Source organism: Channa argus, chromosome 8, assembly GCF_033026475.1.
Source record: "Channa argus isolate prfri chromosome 8, Channa argus male v1.0, whole genome shotgun sequence".
In the NCBI taxonomy this organism is placed as follows: Eukaryota; Metazoa; Chordata; class Actinopteri; order Anabantiformes; family Channidae; genus Channa; species Channa argus.
The window spans coordinates 27,188,563-27,204,687 of record NC_090204.1 but is presented as its reverse complement, the minus strand read 5'-3'; the positions used below and the strand labels follow the sequence as shown (position 1 = coordinate 27,204,687).

Here is a 16,125-nt window from a genome sequence, read left to right as displayed (position 1 = left end):
TGGAAAACAGAGGAATGAAGCTTAGCCGCAGCAAGACAGAATACATGTGTGTCAATGAGAGGGACCCAGGTGGAACAGTGAGGTTACAGGGAGCAGAGGTGAAGAAGGTGCAGGACTTTAAGTACTTAGGGTCAACGGTTCAGAGCAACGGTGAGTGTGGAAAAGAGGTGAAGAGGCGAGTGCAGGCAGGTTGGAACGGGTGGAGAAAAGTGTCAGGTGTGTTGTGTGATAAAAGAGTATCAGCGAGAATGAAAGGAAAGATGTTCAAGACGGTGGTGAGACCAGAGATGTTGTTCAGCTTAGAGACAGTGGCACTGAAGAAAAGACAGGAGGCAGAGCTGGAGGTAGCAGAGCTTAAGATGTTGAGGTTCTCTTTGTGAGTGACGAGGATGGACAGGATCAGGAATGAGGACATCAGATGGACAGCTCATATTTTCGATGTTTTGAAGATAGTCAGAGAAGCCAGATTGAGGTGGTTTGGACATGTTCAGAGGAGTAAATGTGAATATATTGGTAGAAGGAGCTGCCAGGCAGGAGGTCTAGAGGAAGACCAAAGAGGAGATTTATGGATGTAGTGAGGGAGGACATGAAGTTAGTTGGTGTGAGTGAAGAGGATGCAGAGGATAGAGTTAGATGGAGGCACATGATTCGCTGTGGCGACATCTGAAAGGGAACAGCCGAAAGGAAAAGAAGAAGATTAAAATGAACTGGTCCTGGACTGTTAATACTTTTTAAAATATATATTTTAAATAGGTCAATATCTAAAAAAATATCCAACAACACATTTTGATGGGTTTAATTGGTACACTTACCCTAAAGCAGTTGAGTAGTTATATGACTCTATTTTCTGAGCTGACCTACTTGTAAAATGTAAAAACCTCCCAAATAGCAACCAGATAAAGAAATAAAACATTTTCTTCCATATTATAAAGGTATAACGTTACCTAATATCAAATGATAATAATAAAGTACAATAGTCTGATGAACTGATAATACTATAATTAATATAACAGTTTAGAGCATGATTCCCCGTGTTTCGAGCAAACTGAACGCAGTCATCTCATCCATCCCAGCAGGCGGCGGCCAAGTCAAACGGTCACACGCTCTTTTTGACCTGCTGCGCTTCCCGTAGTGTTGTGCATCAAGATTTAGCGCGGATTTTAAGGGTAGTCGGTGTAAACGTAAACCGTTGAAGTCCTGTAATAAACTTTGCCTACTGTATTTCTTCCATGGGTTAAATATCAGCTCAGTGGAAACGTACCCGTTAAGTCAGTGGCCTAGAGTTTCCTATAAATTGGGAAATTGCTGGGAAAAGGGCATCTTGGGTATGAGCGCTTCTGCTGTGGAAGGGGGGCAGGCGCAGGTCCTAGCTGCTACTGGGTAACTAGGACTTCAGGCTATCGGGAACGCTGACCAGTCTCATTTAGGAGCCACGTCGAGGGATTGAAGATAATGGTGATTTTTATCGTTTTTGAAATGTTTATGTATATCTGCGACTGTCTGCCAACTGAACTAATGCGACTTTTCTCCGGGTGAAATGATTCCGCAGAGACGCAGCCTTGCTCCCAGTCAGGTTGCTAAACGGAAGCAAGAAGGAGACTCGTACGAGGACGATGAATGGACATGGAAAACTGTAAGCGCGTACGCTGTTACACACTCAGACTTCATTTCAAGTTGTTCAGGTTTAGTTCACTGTAAAACAACCCAAACCTTTGATCCTGTGGGTTTTGTACAGCAAAGGTCGAGGTCCGTACAGCAAACCATGATAACTTTAATGTGTGTGTGATATAACCAATAGATGCTTGATTTATTAACTTATGCACAGCATTGATGAAAGCACCACACAAACCCAATACTCAAGTAATAATGCAAGTACTTGGCTTAAAAAGTGAGGTACCTATTACACGCTCTAAAATGTAAAAGTACAGTTAATCCACTAAGAGTATTAGTCTTTATAACGTTAACTGTTATAAAACATTTTAAGCATATTGCACGATCACTCTGAACATAATCGGTATTAGCTGGGGGGGAAAAAAGGCAAGCGTTATGATTTTGTGAGTGAAAAATTATAATGAATAAGTGAGTGCTGTTTGAGTTGATGGGTTGCTTGTACTTTTTCACAGGACAAAAGAAGAAAGACTGATGTTGATATGGTGAGAGAAACCCACATTTCTCCATTCAGAAAGCCTCTGACACAGCTCAACAACCGGCCTGCATGTGTGGACGGTGACAAACATGTAAGCATCGTTAAGTAATCTAGAGTTTAGTGTCTTTGCATTTTGCACCTTGATATAACCACCTCAAAATCTTTTCAACAGGAGGCATTTATTCGAAGTATTCTCTCCAAGCCATTTAAAATCCCTATTGCAAATTACACGGGTAATATTTTCTAATCACTTCTCTTTTCATTCATTGCTTAAGAATTTCTACTACTGACTTGATGATGATCTGACTGATGAATTTTCCACAGGCTCACTGGGAATCAGGGCGCTTGGTCTTAAGCGTGCAGGAGTAAGAAGAGCACTTCATGATCCCTTTGCAGAAGACTCTTTGGTTCTTTATGAGCCCCCAGCACTTGGTGCTCATGACTTGATCAAAGCTGACAAGTAGGTCTATGGCACAGTGAATCATATTTTACTTCATTTCAAGTGGAAAGGCTTGATTGTTTGTTAAACCAGGTGAATGAAATTAATGCAGTCCAGCACCTACCGTGCCCTTTCATTACAAGTGGGTTATGTTTGGCTTGTCACCTTGTGTTTTCTGAGGGGGTGATGTTTGTGACCCCCACATTAAAACTTGAAGGTGTGCACGTAAAAACACGATTTGTGACATCCAAAACATTGGAAGAAGTCTAATAAGCAACAAATGTGGGGATTTTAAGTTCCTCCTAAAACAATATGACTATTCAAGTCAAAATTACATATGACCCTCATTGCATGTTTATGCAGAATAGCAACTTTGCGTTATGTCCTGCTTTTTCTTTTTTATAACCTAATTCCTTTCTGAAAAACTTCAGAGTTGGTGTGAAAGAAATGTACCAGCAATTTACCGTCTCTTTGAGACAGACTTGCAAAATCCAGATTTTCTCCTTTTAAACATGAATTTCCACTCTCATCTGACAGAGTTCACTATCTTCAGATGAGGAAGTTATATTTCTCTTTGTATTATCTTATTTCTTTTATGAAGATTTTCCATAAGTGACTCTTTAGAAACTGGAGTCTGAATAAATTACATTGCTGAGCTGCCCCCTTAAATTGTTTGTTCTTCTCTGAAATATGGATTTCACAACAATTTGTCAAATCCTTAATCAGTGTAACTGTGGTTAGAGGAGCCTATGGTTGTTAAATGTGTTACAGAAAGTTTTGAGTGAGAGAATTACTAATTCGTAACGGAGCATATTTGAAGATGCTTTTGTTTAATGCCTGTTTGCTGCCACCATTGGAATGTAATGAAATTAAATTTGTGACATGAGCTTTGTTCGTCCTGTCCAGAGATAAACTACCAGTGCATGTTGTTGTGGATCCAGTCGTAGGAAAAGTGCTCAGACCCCATCAGAGGGAGGTAAAATCTTTTTCTGAACTTTACTTATCACAATCATCAAATAGTAAAATATATAATTTTCTCTTTTGCATTTGTCAGCTTCTTCATCGGTTTAGCAGATTTAATGTTTTTTTCACTAACTTAAAAACATAATGAGTACACTGACTGAAGTAATTCACTTACATTAAAAGCTAATGTGAAGCTTTCTATTCCTACTAACAGTCTTGACCAATTGTATTTGAGGAAACCATACAATGCATTGAAAGCTTCAGAAAAAGGGATTTTTGTGTACAAAAAATTGTTATTTCTTTAAAATAAAAAAATGCATGTCTTCGATTTCTTGAGGGGGTGAAGTTCCTGTGGGAGTGTGTGACGGGCCGACGGATTCCCGGATCGTACGGCTGCATCATGGCTGATGAGATGGGCCTGGGGAAAACCTTGCAGTGTATCACCCTTATGTGGACTCTGCTACGCCAAAGCCCAGATGCTAAGCCAGAGATAGACAAGGCCATTGTGGTCTCACCTTCCAGTCTGGTTCGCAACTGGTATAATGAAGTAGGAAAATGGCTGGGAGGACGCGTGACACCAGTGGCCATCGACGGGGGTTCGAAGAATGAGATCGATAGACAGCTGGGTAGTTCTCTCTTTTCACTACCATCCTCAATATACAGTACAGAGTATTTAGAAATCTGGTCACTTGAGGCCTTGATCAAGACATTGTGCCACTAGAGTAAACATTAGGGGGGCAACTGAAAGGACGACAGCTGCACACAGACCTAATCATTTTATACACATTTTATTTATATGGACATATTTTCGCGAATGTGCTGAGTTGAAACAGTGGCACATTCACTCTGCCATTGGTCTGCAGAGGTTGTTTTAGCAGTTTCCTCAGTTGTTTTCTTTGCTTAATGCAAGGCAGTAATTTGACCACTCAACTACTGGATATGTCTTTCGACATTAATGATAAAGACATGAAAAGCTACTCATTGCATCATTTGGGATTGAAGAACTTGTTGCCAGCTGAGGCATTAATCACTACAGTAAATTATTCCATGGAAGCATTGCACCGATTTGCTCAGTTAAATCCACATGATCACTGCTTTTGTTTTTTTTTGACCAGACCGTGTAGTTGCCTTCACACTGAATTTTGTTTTAGACTGGATGTTGGTCCTATCACTTCACAATCTTAAAGGGCTTTGAATAAAAACCTGTTCAGATTTTCTCCAGCTCTAATTGCATAAAAAGTTCTTTACTCAGATTTTATGCATATGGTGGTGTGTTTATAAAACCTAATACCAAATTGTAACCCTTGTATTGTGATACATATTGTATTACCTAAATTTCCCTGTCATGTCACTAATGACAAAAAGAGAATATGATCCTGTACATGTTGCTTGTGCTTGTGTGCGTTGGGAGGTGGTGCTTGAAGAGCAGGGAATATCCATTATTTCAGCTACGATAGCATCATACATCCAATAGCTCCAGCTACTGGTTGATGTGTTCTCAACAGACCAAAATCAAAAAACCCCCACAGCTCAAGGCTGCAATGTTTCTTAGGGCAAAATTAACATTTTACCTTCATACACTATAGAGGTTTTCTGAACAAGAAAGATTTATGATATAATGAGATGAGGTGGCGCATTCAAACTAAATTAATTTCTCGTGCTAAAACAATAAGTCGTAGTAACTTGAATTATAACTGGTTCAAACACACACAGAAAATTGTATATTTTTCGTAGTGGCAGCAATACTGTAAAACGAAGCTAAAGGCAAACTGAATGTTGGACCTTAATTTCTAAAATATTTGAGCTGTTTTTCTGTGATCCCTAGTGAACTTCATCTCTCAGCATGGTTTGAGAGTACCAACTCCAATCCTGATCATTTCATATGAGACATTTCGACTGCACGCTGAGGTTTTGCACAAGGGCAAAGTTGGTCTTGTCATCTGTGATGAGGTATTTCATCCCGTCCTTTACGCAGCAAAGCTGTCCAGGACTGGTGACTCAGTGATTTAACATTGTATGTTGTTCATGCTGCAGGGCCATCGGTTAAAGAATTCTGATAACCAGACATACCAGGCCCTAAACGCCATGAGTGCCCAGAGGAGAGTGCTGATATCAGGAACTCCTATTCAAAATGACCTGCTAGAATATTTCAGCCTTGTCCACTTTGTCAATGCTGGGATCCTTGGTAAGCAGCTGCACACACCAACGATAGATAAACACATACCTCATCATTCCCGCTCTTTGTCCTAATCCGCTTTGTTTTTTTTCTCTCTTTACCTCGATGGCAGGCACAGCCCAAGAGTTTAAAAAGCGGTTTGAGCTGCCCATCCTCAAGGGTCGAGATGCAGATGCCAGTGATAAAGACAAACAGACTGGAGAGGAGAAACTCAAGGAGCTGATCAGCATCGTCAACAGGTGAGCTCAAAGCACCCATGCACGTCTTATTGGTCTTATTTTAATTTTAGATGCTTTTAAAAAATATATTTTCTTTATATCTGTGACAGTGTTTGGTTTGTGTCTAATCATGCGCATAAGGCCATACTTAGCAAAAGGGCAGTTTAAAAGACGCCACCCTGTAATACTGACTGTGTTTGGCCTCAACAGGTGTTTGATACGAAGGACATCAGATATCTTGTCTAAGTACCTTCCTGTGAAAATTGAGCAGGTGGTGTGTTGTAGGTATGTTGATTTTGTTGAGTGGTAACAGAGATGGTTGTTTGTCGCTGCTATTCCTCAAATACATCTAGGTTTATTTATTGTATATTGCTTTCTCCGGAAAAATACTGACAGTATTTGTAGAAAGATGTTTTAAATTTAAACATGTAGATTGTTAATGTGGCTGTTTCCCCCCAGGCTGACTCCTCTACAAACTGAACTTTATAAGCGCTTCCTGAGGCAGGCCAAACCCTTAGAGACATTACAAGAGGGCAAAATAAGTGTCTCCTCCCTGTCCTCCATCACGTCCCTCAAGAAACTGTGCAATCGTAAGTGTTTAATCCAATGATAAGACACTGTAACCTTTAGCATGTGTGAGTATTATAATGATTAACATAGAGACTGTCAAATACAGACTAAAATGTGACATAAAAAGCAAACCAATGAAATTTTACGTTTTATGCCAGTAGCTATGCAGTATATTACACACACATTTATTTGGGATCATGTAACTTCTTGATAAAAACACTAATGACTATTCTGTGTCCCAGACCCAGCTCTCATCTATGACAAGTGTGTGGAAGCTGAGGAGGGTTTTAAGGGGGCACTGGATATGTTTCCACCTGGCTATTGCCCTAAATCTGTGGAGCCTCAGCTCTCTGGTAAGAACATCTATGTTGTTGTTAAAACAGGTAATCCACAGATGGTGCTGTCTGCAAACTTACTTTCTCTATCAAAGTTTATGTTGGCTTACTATGAAATGTGTAAGATTAAAATGTATTTTTGGAGAATTTAAATATTTCCATGTAGTCATGTAGGTTGGGAGGTGATGGACAAATCTTTTCCATTCTGTTAAGTTGATGGGTGCTTGTACTCGTACATGTGCATAGTAACCAACTTGTCAAGGTTCAGATAAACAACTAAACCTTACAATATCTTAACTTGTCTAAAACAATATTAATCACTCTTACCCAACACATGGTATAGTGTTTTCTGTTTGTTTTGTTTTTCACCTTCTAGACAGTATGTGTCTCTATCATTTTCATATGCGTTGTTGTTTGTGTAAAGATTTAACAAAGAAGACACATCGATAACAGAAATCAATAAAGTATTTAATCATTTTTTTCAGAGACAATACAGCTAAACATTATTACAACTACGTAACCACTGCCACATAGGGGTGGACGATATCTCGAATATACTCAATGTAATACATTCTCTGTTGAATGTAATACAAGACTACAGCGCGAACACTGAGTATAAATTGTAGCCTTACAGTTTTTAAACTTGTCAGCCCAAGACTTGCTTTGGAGTTTTACTTTTGATAGTTTCTAAGGCAACTAGATGAGAAGTGTGTTTGGAGGGAGTAGAAATTTCATATGCAATTCTATACAGACACGTGGACACACAGTGAGTGTGCACAGTGGACTTGTATAAACTTGACCAGTGTAAATCCAGCAAACCAACCAAATCTGTTCCGTGTTCACATCAATGTTATTTCAGCTTTGTGGTGAAAACTGAGTTTTGATTGTGATTAAGGCCTCATGTTCCATAGTTGTTAAGCTTTTACCGGGAAAGATGACTGAGCCAAATTGTTCTGCATCCTCTAATCTTACAGTTCCCACTTCCGGCCCCTCTGGTCCTCACACCCTAACTTTCATATTCTGTATCAACTGACAGATTGTGTTCTAAGCAAGGCCTTTATACACTTGAGTCTTCTTTTTATGAATAACACTTTTATCTTGAGGAATTTGACAATTATATAATTTCAAAACTGATTTAAAAGAGCTGCAAGTTCAATATGAAAATACTACAAATGTAGATTTCATGTTTTCCTTCTGCTACAACATACGCCTGCACATGGTTCTTGTCTTCTGTGCTCCTTTGCTTTGCATTTATCCACATGAATACAATGTATCCTATTATCAACAAGTGATCACAGTGCCAACAAAAAAAGGAGATGATGCTAGTGTTTTGTTTCTTTTGTTTTAGGGAAAATGCTGGTTCTTGACTACATACTGGCAATGACGAGGACTACAACCAGTGACAAGGTGGTGCTCGTCTCCAACTACACTCAAACACTGGATCTCTTTGAAAAGCTGTGCAGATCTAGAAGGTGCTTCTAAGGAGCCTGACAGTATTGTTCTGTGTGTCTGTATTATATAAATTGTCATGTAGTGACAATGTTCTTGTTGGTCTTTTGCAGATACCTCTATGTTCGACTCGATGGCACAATGTCCATCAAGAAAAGGGCCAAGATTGTGGAGAGATTCAACAGCCCATCTGTGAGTTGGAAACTTGGTTTTTAACTGTGAGCTCTAAAAAGCACCTGAACAACGTCTGAATTCTTCTGCTTCTTAGAACCCAGAGTTCATCTTCATGCTGAGCAGCAAGGCTGGTGGATGTGGACTGAATCTAATTGGAGCGAATCGCTTGGTGATGTTTGATCCCGACTGGAATCCAGCCAATGATGAGCAGGCAATGGCGCGGGTGTGGAGAGATGGACAGAAGAAGACCTGCTACATCTACAGACTGCTCTCTGTCAGTTCAACACAACAGAAAACAGATTAGCACTGATTTAATAGCTAAAGCAATATGCAACATGATTGTCATATAGATAAATTACTTGCCGACTATACTATAACCAATATTATTACTCACACTGCATGGCCTCATAAAGTGTGTTGGCACAACAGGGTGCTGTTGAACAGGCATCTGGTCTGACTAGTGTGTTTGTGTGCTGACAGACGGGGACGATTGAGGAGAAGATCCTGCAGCGACAGGCCCACAAGAAAGCCCTGAGTAGCTGTGTTGTGGGTGAAGAGCAGGACGTGGAGCGTCACTTTTCTCTGGGGGAACTTCGAGAACTCTTCACTCTAAATGAGGAGACCAGCAGCGACACACATGACAAGTAAAAAGAGAATCACTCAAACTGTGAACTTAATCCCATTTATAAGCCACCCAGTCTGGAGACCCTCAAGGTCTTTTCCATATTTGCACTACATTCTGATATCTTGTGTGCACAAATGACATAGCACAATTTTACATGTAATTATCTGTGTTCCTTTTAAAATCTGTCAAAACAGAGCTGTGAGCGTGTGTAAAGGGCTTTGAGGTCAAATAAGGTATAAATGACTATATAACATTATATAAGTGCAGACCCTTTGTCATTATTCAGCATTACTGAGAATTGCAGATGATTAGTGATTAATTTAAAGCACGTCTATTGATACAGACTTTACTAAGTACTTCACCTGTTTCCTCCCTTGGCCTCTTGGAAGAGATGCATACAAATCAATCAGAACTAGCTAAATAAAAACTGATAAATGTCATCACCTGTAATAAATGCAAATCTAATTAGTGAAATTTGCCTAAATAAACACTGGGTCTCATGTAAGAAATCTCATGTGAACAGACTTGTTAGTTATGTGCGACATACGAGCAGTGTAATGGATTCATTCGCCAGTTTTCTCTGAGTTCTGTGTTAGGGTGTGCAGCTAAAACCAACATTATTGTATAAATGCTGGTTTATGCATGCAAAAAAAAAAAGTAATTTATGCTCATGTATGCAGTGTGATAAATAAACCTCCCCTTTCTTCTTAGGTTTCGCTGTCGCCGCTGTGTGAACGGCAGAGAGGTTCGGCCTCCTCCTGAAGAGTCAGACTGTACCAGTGACCTCTCCCAGTGGAACCACTGCGTTGATAAGAAAGGCCTGAGGGACCAAGTGTTGAAAGCCTCTTGGGATGCTGCTGTGTCCTTTGTTTTCCACCAGCGTTCTCATGAGGATCAGAAGGGTGTAGTATAGCAGAAGCTGACATTCTGTCACACTGCCACATGTACATAGAAATATTTATTTGCTGTTTAGTTCTTATGTGGATTTTTTTTATAAAAACAAAAAAAGTAAATAAAGGGGAATAATCGTGGTAGCTTATCATCACAAATTCCGTTATTTATATATGATAAAAAAAATGAACCTGTTGGAAAAACCCGTTACCATAAAAGATGGCTTTGCCTCTTGAGATAAGTCCTCTTACTATAATCCAAAGTGGCACAGCAGGGTTCCAGTATAAAGGAGGACCACGTGTACTGGTTGAATCTAGATTCAAATATAAATGTAACCTTTGATTTTCAGTGGTACCACTGCTCAGGTACATCCAACACAGATTTGCTGACATTACAATTCTGCACCTCTACAGTAACCGATAAGAGGGGAAGTGATCTATTCAAACTGAAATGCCAAGTGTCTAAATAAAAGTTTGGAATTTTAATTTGCAGCTCCCTTTGTGTCTTATTGGCGTTAACGGCCTGTAGATGGCCAATGACTGCATCCTATTTCATTTGTCCTTTTCATGTCCTTTAAACTCATGAGCAAACCACTGATAACCTGTGGTTAACAAGCTGCAAGGAAGAAATTCGAGCCAACCTTCACAGGGTAGTGAGGGCAGCAGACACCAGAGGCATCTACACTGACGGATTCCAAAAGAAAGACAGCTATATTCTAAGGGACCCCACTCACCCTGGACATCACCTGTTCCCTCTCATGCCCTCTGGGAAGAGACATGGATTAATCAGAACTAAAACCTCCAAACAGCTTCTTCCCAAAGACAGTTTTCTTTTTTTTCCCTTTTCAGTTTATCCCGTGTGTTCAGAGTTGCCACATTGGATCATTGTCCGCATGTTGATTTGGCAGTTTTTCTAGCCCATTTGTGATCTGCAATAAACCCCCATCCCAATATGTACCTCATATTGTGCACATGGCCTAACTGTCCTCTATTTATTATCTTATTCACTTATGTATGTTATTCATTTCTCTTGTATTTCTGTGTCTTCACATTCTTATATGACCTTTTCAACACACTGTCAGTTGTAGACCTGCTAAACTTTTTTGGTGTTTATATATCTATGTGATCGATCAATCTATTGATATTAGTTAATGGGAAACGTTTTAAATAACAGAATGTTGTGTCTTATCATGTAAACAAATGTTCTTTTGATGTTCTTAGATGGAGATGGAAGTTTTTATTTTAAATTTTGAGATGATTATGTTAGAAGCTTGAATGCAACTTTGAATGAATTAGAATGAAAGTGGGTGACAGTCAATACTTACCATTACTTTTTAATTTCTTTTCATGTTTAAACGGCTCGACCATACTAAGAAGAAATATAATTTAAAACTTCTCTTGAAACCACTTTAAACAAGTCAAGCTTTTAAAACTTACTTTAGCCGGAGATATACATATCAAATAATTATATTTTTGGGGTTTTTAAACATCTCTATGTCAAACGCCAAGAGACCATCTACAGCTCAGACTGCAGCAGAATGAGAACTAGATCTTCTTATCAAATGATTGATCCTTATCATTCTGTACAAAATAAGAAAATGAAAAAGTAATTAAAAACTAAAGTGAATTTCAAGCATGAAAAACTTAAAATATCTAAATAGTACATTGTTAAGACTTATTTGCAATCTAATAAATTAAAGAGCTTAAACTTATCTAACAAAACTTTGCACCTAAGAAATAATGAAAATGTATCTATAAAATAGATATGTTTCTATAAATAGATACAATATATCTTATTTTAAGACAGAAACTAAAGAAAGGAAATTTTAAACAATATCTATGTATTATAAGAAATAGGACAACTCAAATGTATCTACAAGCTAAGAGAAAACACCTCTTAGTGACCTCCAGCTGGACACCGTCCAGCCTGGCCTGTGGTGAAGTGGTGGAGGGCTGGGGGCTGGAGCTCCACTCTAACAGTCAGCATCCTCACAGAGTAGTCTCTGTGGAGACTCCTCGAGAACTATGGAGCTGCTGTCCTGCTCCCTCTGTCTCTTCCTGCTGTCAGCTGCCTGTTAGAGACATGGATAAAGGGGGAACATCAAGGAGCCTCTCACAAATCTCCTTTCACTACAACGTTCACTTGAAGGGATTCTAGCTGTAGGAAACTGCTTCATGGTTGTGTTTAGGCACAGAGCACTTGGTTAGAGAAAGACTGGGGTCTGGTTTCATCCAGAAAAGGTTGGTGGCACAAAACTACAATTGTTCCTCAGCCTGAACCGAAGTGGTTTTGTTGTCTAAAGACCACCTCTAATGGACATTTGTGCTTTTATTTTTGTAAAACCTTGAGCTCGACAACCAGAATTGGATTTTAGAAACTGTAACCAACTAAAATTCCCAGCCGGTTGTTCAGCTGTGTCTGCAGTCATCACTTTTCTTGGCTCTCTGCAGAGCAGCCACACGTCCAACTCCCTGATGACTTAGTGGAAAGACGGGGGCCATGCCCACCCCAACGCATAGTCTGCAGAGCAACACGTCAGCATCCAGGTGGATTGGGAAGATCAGTGGCTCAGCAGAGACAGTGGAGACACATGTTCCTGCTGCTCCCAGCAGAGGGACAGAGACCAACATGAGGACTCTTCCACACACACTTCAGTCTTCAGGGGTGGAGTCTTCCTGACAGGAGCTGTAGGACTCTGATAGTCGCAGGAGGGGACACTGAGACAATTTGCCTCCCACCATTTCCCCATCACGTCCCCACATGAGGAAATTTCTTCAGATCGATGGAAGTTGGAGGCAACTGGCAACTGACCCCAACTGTCTCCTCTCTAATGTCTCCACTGACGTCAGCAGGAAAACTTTAGTTGCTTCTCTTCAGGTAAAAGGGAAATCAGCTGCTTGATGAAGCCAAACAATGGAAACAGAGAAATCCTGGGTCCTGCTGCCTCTCTGTTCCAGCTCAGACACTAGCTCATATTAATCATTCTTTTGCAGAAACTCGCTCAAGACCTTACTGTGATATTTTGCTTAACAGTGGGACATATGAGTACTTGTACTCTGTAACTACCACCTATCCTCATAGAGTCCCAAACATTAAATGTGACATGAGCTCATGAGTGTTGAGTTTACTGCCATCATACATTACATCTGAAAATGTGGAGCTGCTACATTGACTGAGCTTATTGTCTGGAAGAGTTGGAGTCATTTCAACGTGTCACTTTTCTTATTCAGAGAGCAGTGGACTAAACTAAAGACAGTGTCCAAAAGAAGATTTCGAAGCAGCACAAGCTGAACAAATGGAGGACGAACCAGACTTTGACAGTGTGTCTCCCAGACTTCCTGGCTCCTGCTGGACTCTGTCCTCCAGTAGATGTGGTCATGGAGATGAGACGGCACATCACACACCTAGAAAGATTCACAAACACACACACACACTTGAAGTGAAAACTAAAGAAATGTGTTCGTCCCTTCAGCTGAGCTGATGTTTCCCTGAATTCAACTGTTCCTATTTTTCTGCTCCAGATCTCACTTTCTTTTCTTTTCATCCTCTTTTTATTCTGAATGGTTCATTTGGACAGTAAACCTGATCGTACACCTACTAAAATGACAGTTTAGGCTACTGAAGGTGGAGGCTCCCTGCAAACCTCTGCAAGATCAAATACCGTAAAGTTTAAAGCAGGAAACACTGGATCAGTTTGACTAAACAGCAGCACTTTGTTCAGGACTATCGACACTCTTGTTCCGATTTCCACCCAAATTTCAAACATTTCCTCTTTTCTGTTGCTGATTCAAATCTAATCAGCTTTCAGCTCGTCAAAGCTTCAAGTCAGTTGAAGCCTCGAGTAAAAGGCCTTGAAAAAGTGTCTTTCTGGGACTTTAACCTGCTGTGATTCTCACATTGTTCATGCTGAAACGCTGACAGAGAAGGTCTGGACTCAGCGGGCTCTTTGGTGACTTTCCAAATCTTTTTCACAAAGTGTCGAGATCTCTTCCAACATCACACTGTAAAATGGCGGATTTCATAGTGTTTTTCTTTAATTTATGGGTTCCCATAGCAACCGAAATGCATAAGCTATAAACGCAAACAGCATCGTACGTCAGAAGGTCGACGAGCAATGATTGGAAATAGACTGATTGGTAGTTGAATATCAGATATGATCAATAACACTGGATTAATTCACCAGTTTTTACAGGCAGACTTTAACACAATATACCGAAAAGTCCATATAAAACAAAACAAACAAAAAAAAAAAAAATAATAATAATAATAATAATAATAATAATAATAATCACAGGTGGAGGAGCAGCTCAGGACATCTCTCACGACTTTGTCCTTTTAAAGTCTGAGCAAAGTCCTGGATCACAGTCCTGTCTCCATCCTCCGCTGATTCCTTAGGAGACGTTTGGAGGGGACAGACTGCAGGGTCCGACGGTGGACCTCGGGCTGGATTTGCGACAGCAGCAGGATCGATATTTGTGTGTCCAAGGACGGAGAGAACGCGCAGTTTATGCACGTGTGGCGCTGACTTCGTGACTAATGAACGTGTTCAGGACCTTGTAAATCCTGCGGACTGGATTTACTCGAGTCTTCGAGTTGTTCCAAAGTGCAGGACACAAACTGAGGCAGCTTTTAGTGTCTCAGATCTCAGAACAGAGAGTTTTTAGGAGCAAACTTCAAACCTGGTCTGGCTCCTTCCATGGTGTGATACACTTTGGAGAAAACCTTTGGACTCAATAAATGAGCTGAGAACTGTCTCCTTATTCAGACATGACTTATTGACTGAGGACATTTGTTTATTCCTGTCCTCGTGAAGGAAGCAGCCACGTGCGCTTATGCGCACTGAGATTACGCGCGACCATCCACTGTGTTGACTTGGATTAAATCAGGTGAAAAGAACCAACTAACGCGTTACAATCATGTTTTGTCCTTGTTACGGGATTTCTGTGGCTCTCTGTGCGTCCTCACCTTATTTCCAGCTCTCTTTACATTTTAGTGTTAGATGGCATAAGTCTGGCCTCCAGTACTACTGCAAGGAACCTTGGAGTTATTTCTGACCAGGATTTGTCCTTTACCTCACATATAAAACAAATCTCTAGAACAGCCTTCTTCCACCTACGGAACATTGCCCAAACTAGGTGCATCCTGTCTCAAAGTGATGCCGAAAAACTGGTCCATGCATTTGTTACCTCTAGGTTGGACTACTGTAATTCCCTACTTTCAGGATGGCCCAGTAACTAAAGAGCCTTCAATTAATCCAAAATGCTGCAGCAAGAGTGCTGACTGGAACTAGCAAGAGAGATCATATTTCACCTTCAGTAGCTCTTCTCCATTGGCTTCCCAGAAAATATAGAATTTAAAACCCTGCTTATTACATACAAACCTCTAAATAATCAAGCGCCATCATATCTAAAAGTCCTCATAATAACATATTATCCCACTACACGACTTTGCTCTCAGAATGCAGGCCTAATTGTGGTTCCCACAATTTCCAAAAGTAGAATGGGAGGTAGAGCCTTTAGCTATCAAGCTCCTCTCTTGTGGAACCAGCTCCCAGTTCAGATTCGGGAAGCAGACACCCTCTCTACTTTTAAGTCTAGGCTTAAAACCTTCCTCTTTAATAAAGCATATAGTTAGTTATAGTTATGCTGCCATAGGCTTAGACTGCTGGGGGACCAACCCCCCGATGCACTGAGCTCCTTTCCTCCTCTTGACCATCTCTCCTCTCCTCTCACCCCGCAATTGTCACCACTGTATGTCATTAACTCTGTGTGTTCTCTCCCTTAGTTGTCTTTGTCCTCCTCTGTCCCCTTCTCTCTGTCCCTTTCTGCAGGTGTCCCCCGGCTTTGAAGCTGTGTGTCTTCCAGCATGAAGCTACTGGTCCTACCAATCTGCCAGATGTTTTGTTTTTGCTTTTGTTGCTCTTTTCTTTTCTCTCTCCCCTTTCCACTCACCCCAACCGGTCGAGGCAGATGGCCGTCCACCCTGAGCCTGGTTCTGCTGGAGGTTTCTTCCGTTAAAGGGAGTTTGTCCTCTCGACTGTTGCCTATGGCTTGCTCCAGGGGGAATTGTTGGGTTCTCTCTATATATCTTTATAATCTTGACTTTATTCTGTAAAGTGCCCTGAGATGACTTTGTTGTG

General features: G+C 40.5%; 1 protein-coding gene across 1 annotated transcript; it reads left to right on the top strand.

The window, feature by feature from the left end:
- Window positions 1–1,133: 1,133 nt before the first annotated feature.
- rad54l (RAD54 like) lies at window positions 1,134–10,947 on the top strand. The gene is made up of 18 exons (XM_067514368.1): window positions 1,134–1,455; window positions 1,550–1,633; window positions 2,124–2,237; window positions 2,319–2,379; window positions 2,471–2,606; window positions 3,492–3,561; window positions 3,886–4,174; window positions 5,374–5,498; window positions 5,583–5,733; window positions 5,837–5,963; window positions 6,153–6,227; window positions 6,402–6,532; window positions 6,755–6,865; window positions 8,196–8,319; window positions 8,410–8,488; window positions 8,565–8,744; window positions 8,951–9,114; window positions 9,807–10,947. Exons 1-18 carry the CDS (start codon window positions 1,453–1,455, stop codon window positions 10,006–10,008), a joined length of 2,226 nt encoding a protein of 741 aa, XP_067370469.1. The 5' UTR covers window positions 1,134–1,452; the 3' UTR covers window positions 10,009–10,947.
- Window positions 10,948–16,125: the final 5,178 nt, after the last annotated feature.

What these genes read in the sequence shown, in the direction of transcription:
- rad54l (XM_067514368.1), top strand. An exon ending in GTCTTGTCATCTGTGATGAG is followed by an intron (nt 5,499 to 5,582) that starts GTATTTCATCCC and finishes TTCATGCTGCAG; the next exon opens with GGCCATCGGTTAAAGAATTC. An exon ending in ACATCTACAGACTGCTCTCT is followed by an intron (nt 8,745 to 8,950) that starts GTCAGTTCAACA and finishes GTGTGCTGACAG; the next exon opens with ACGGGGACGATTGAGGAGAA.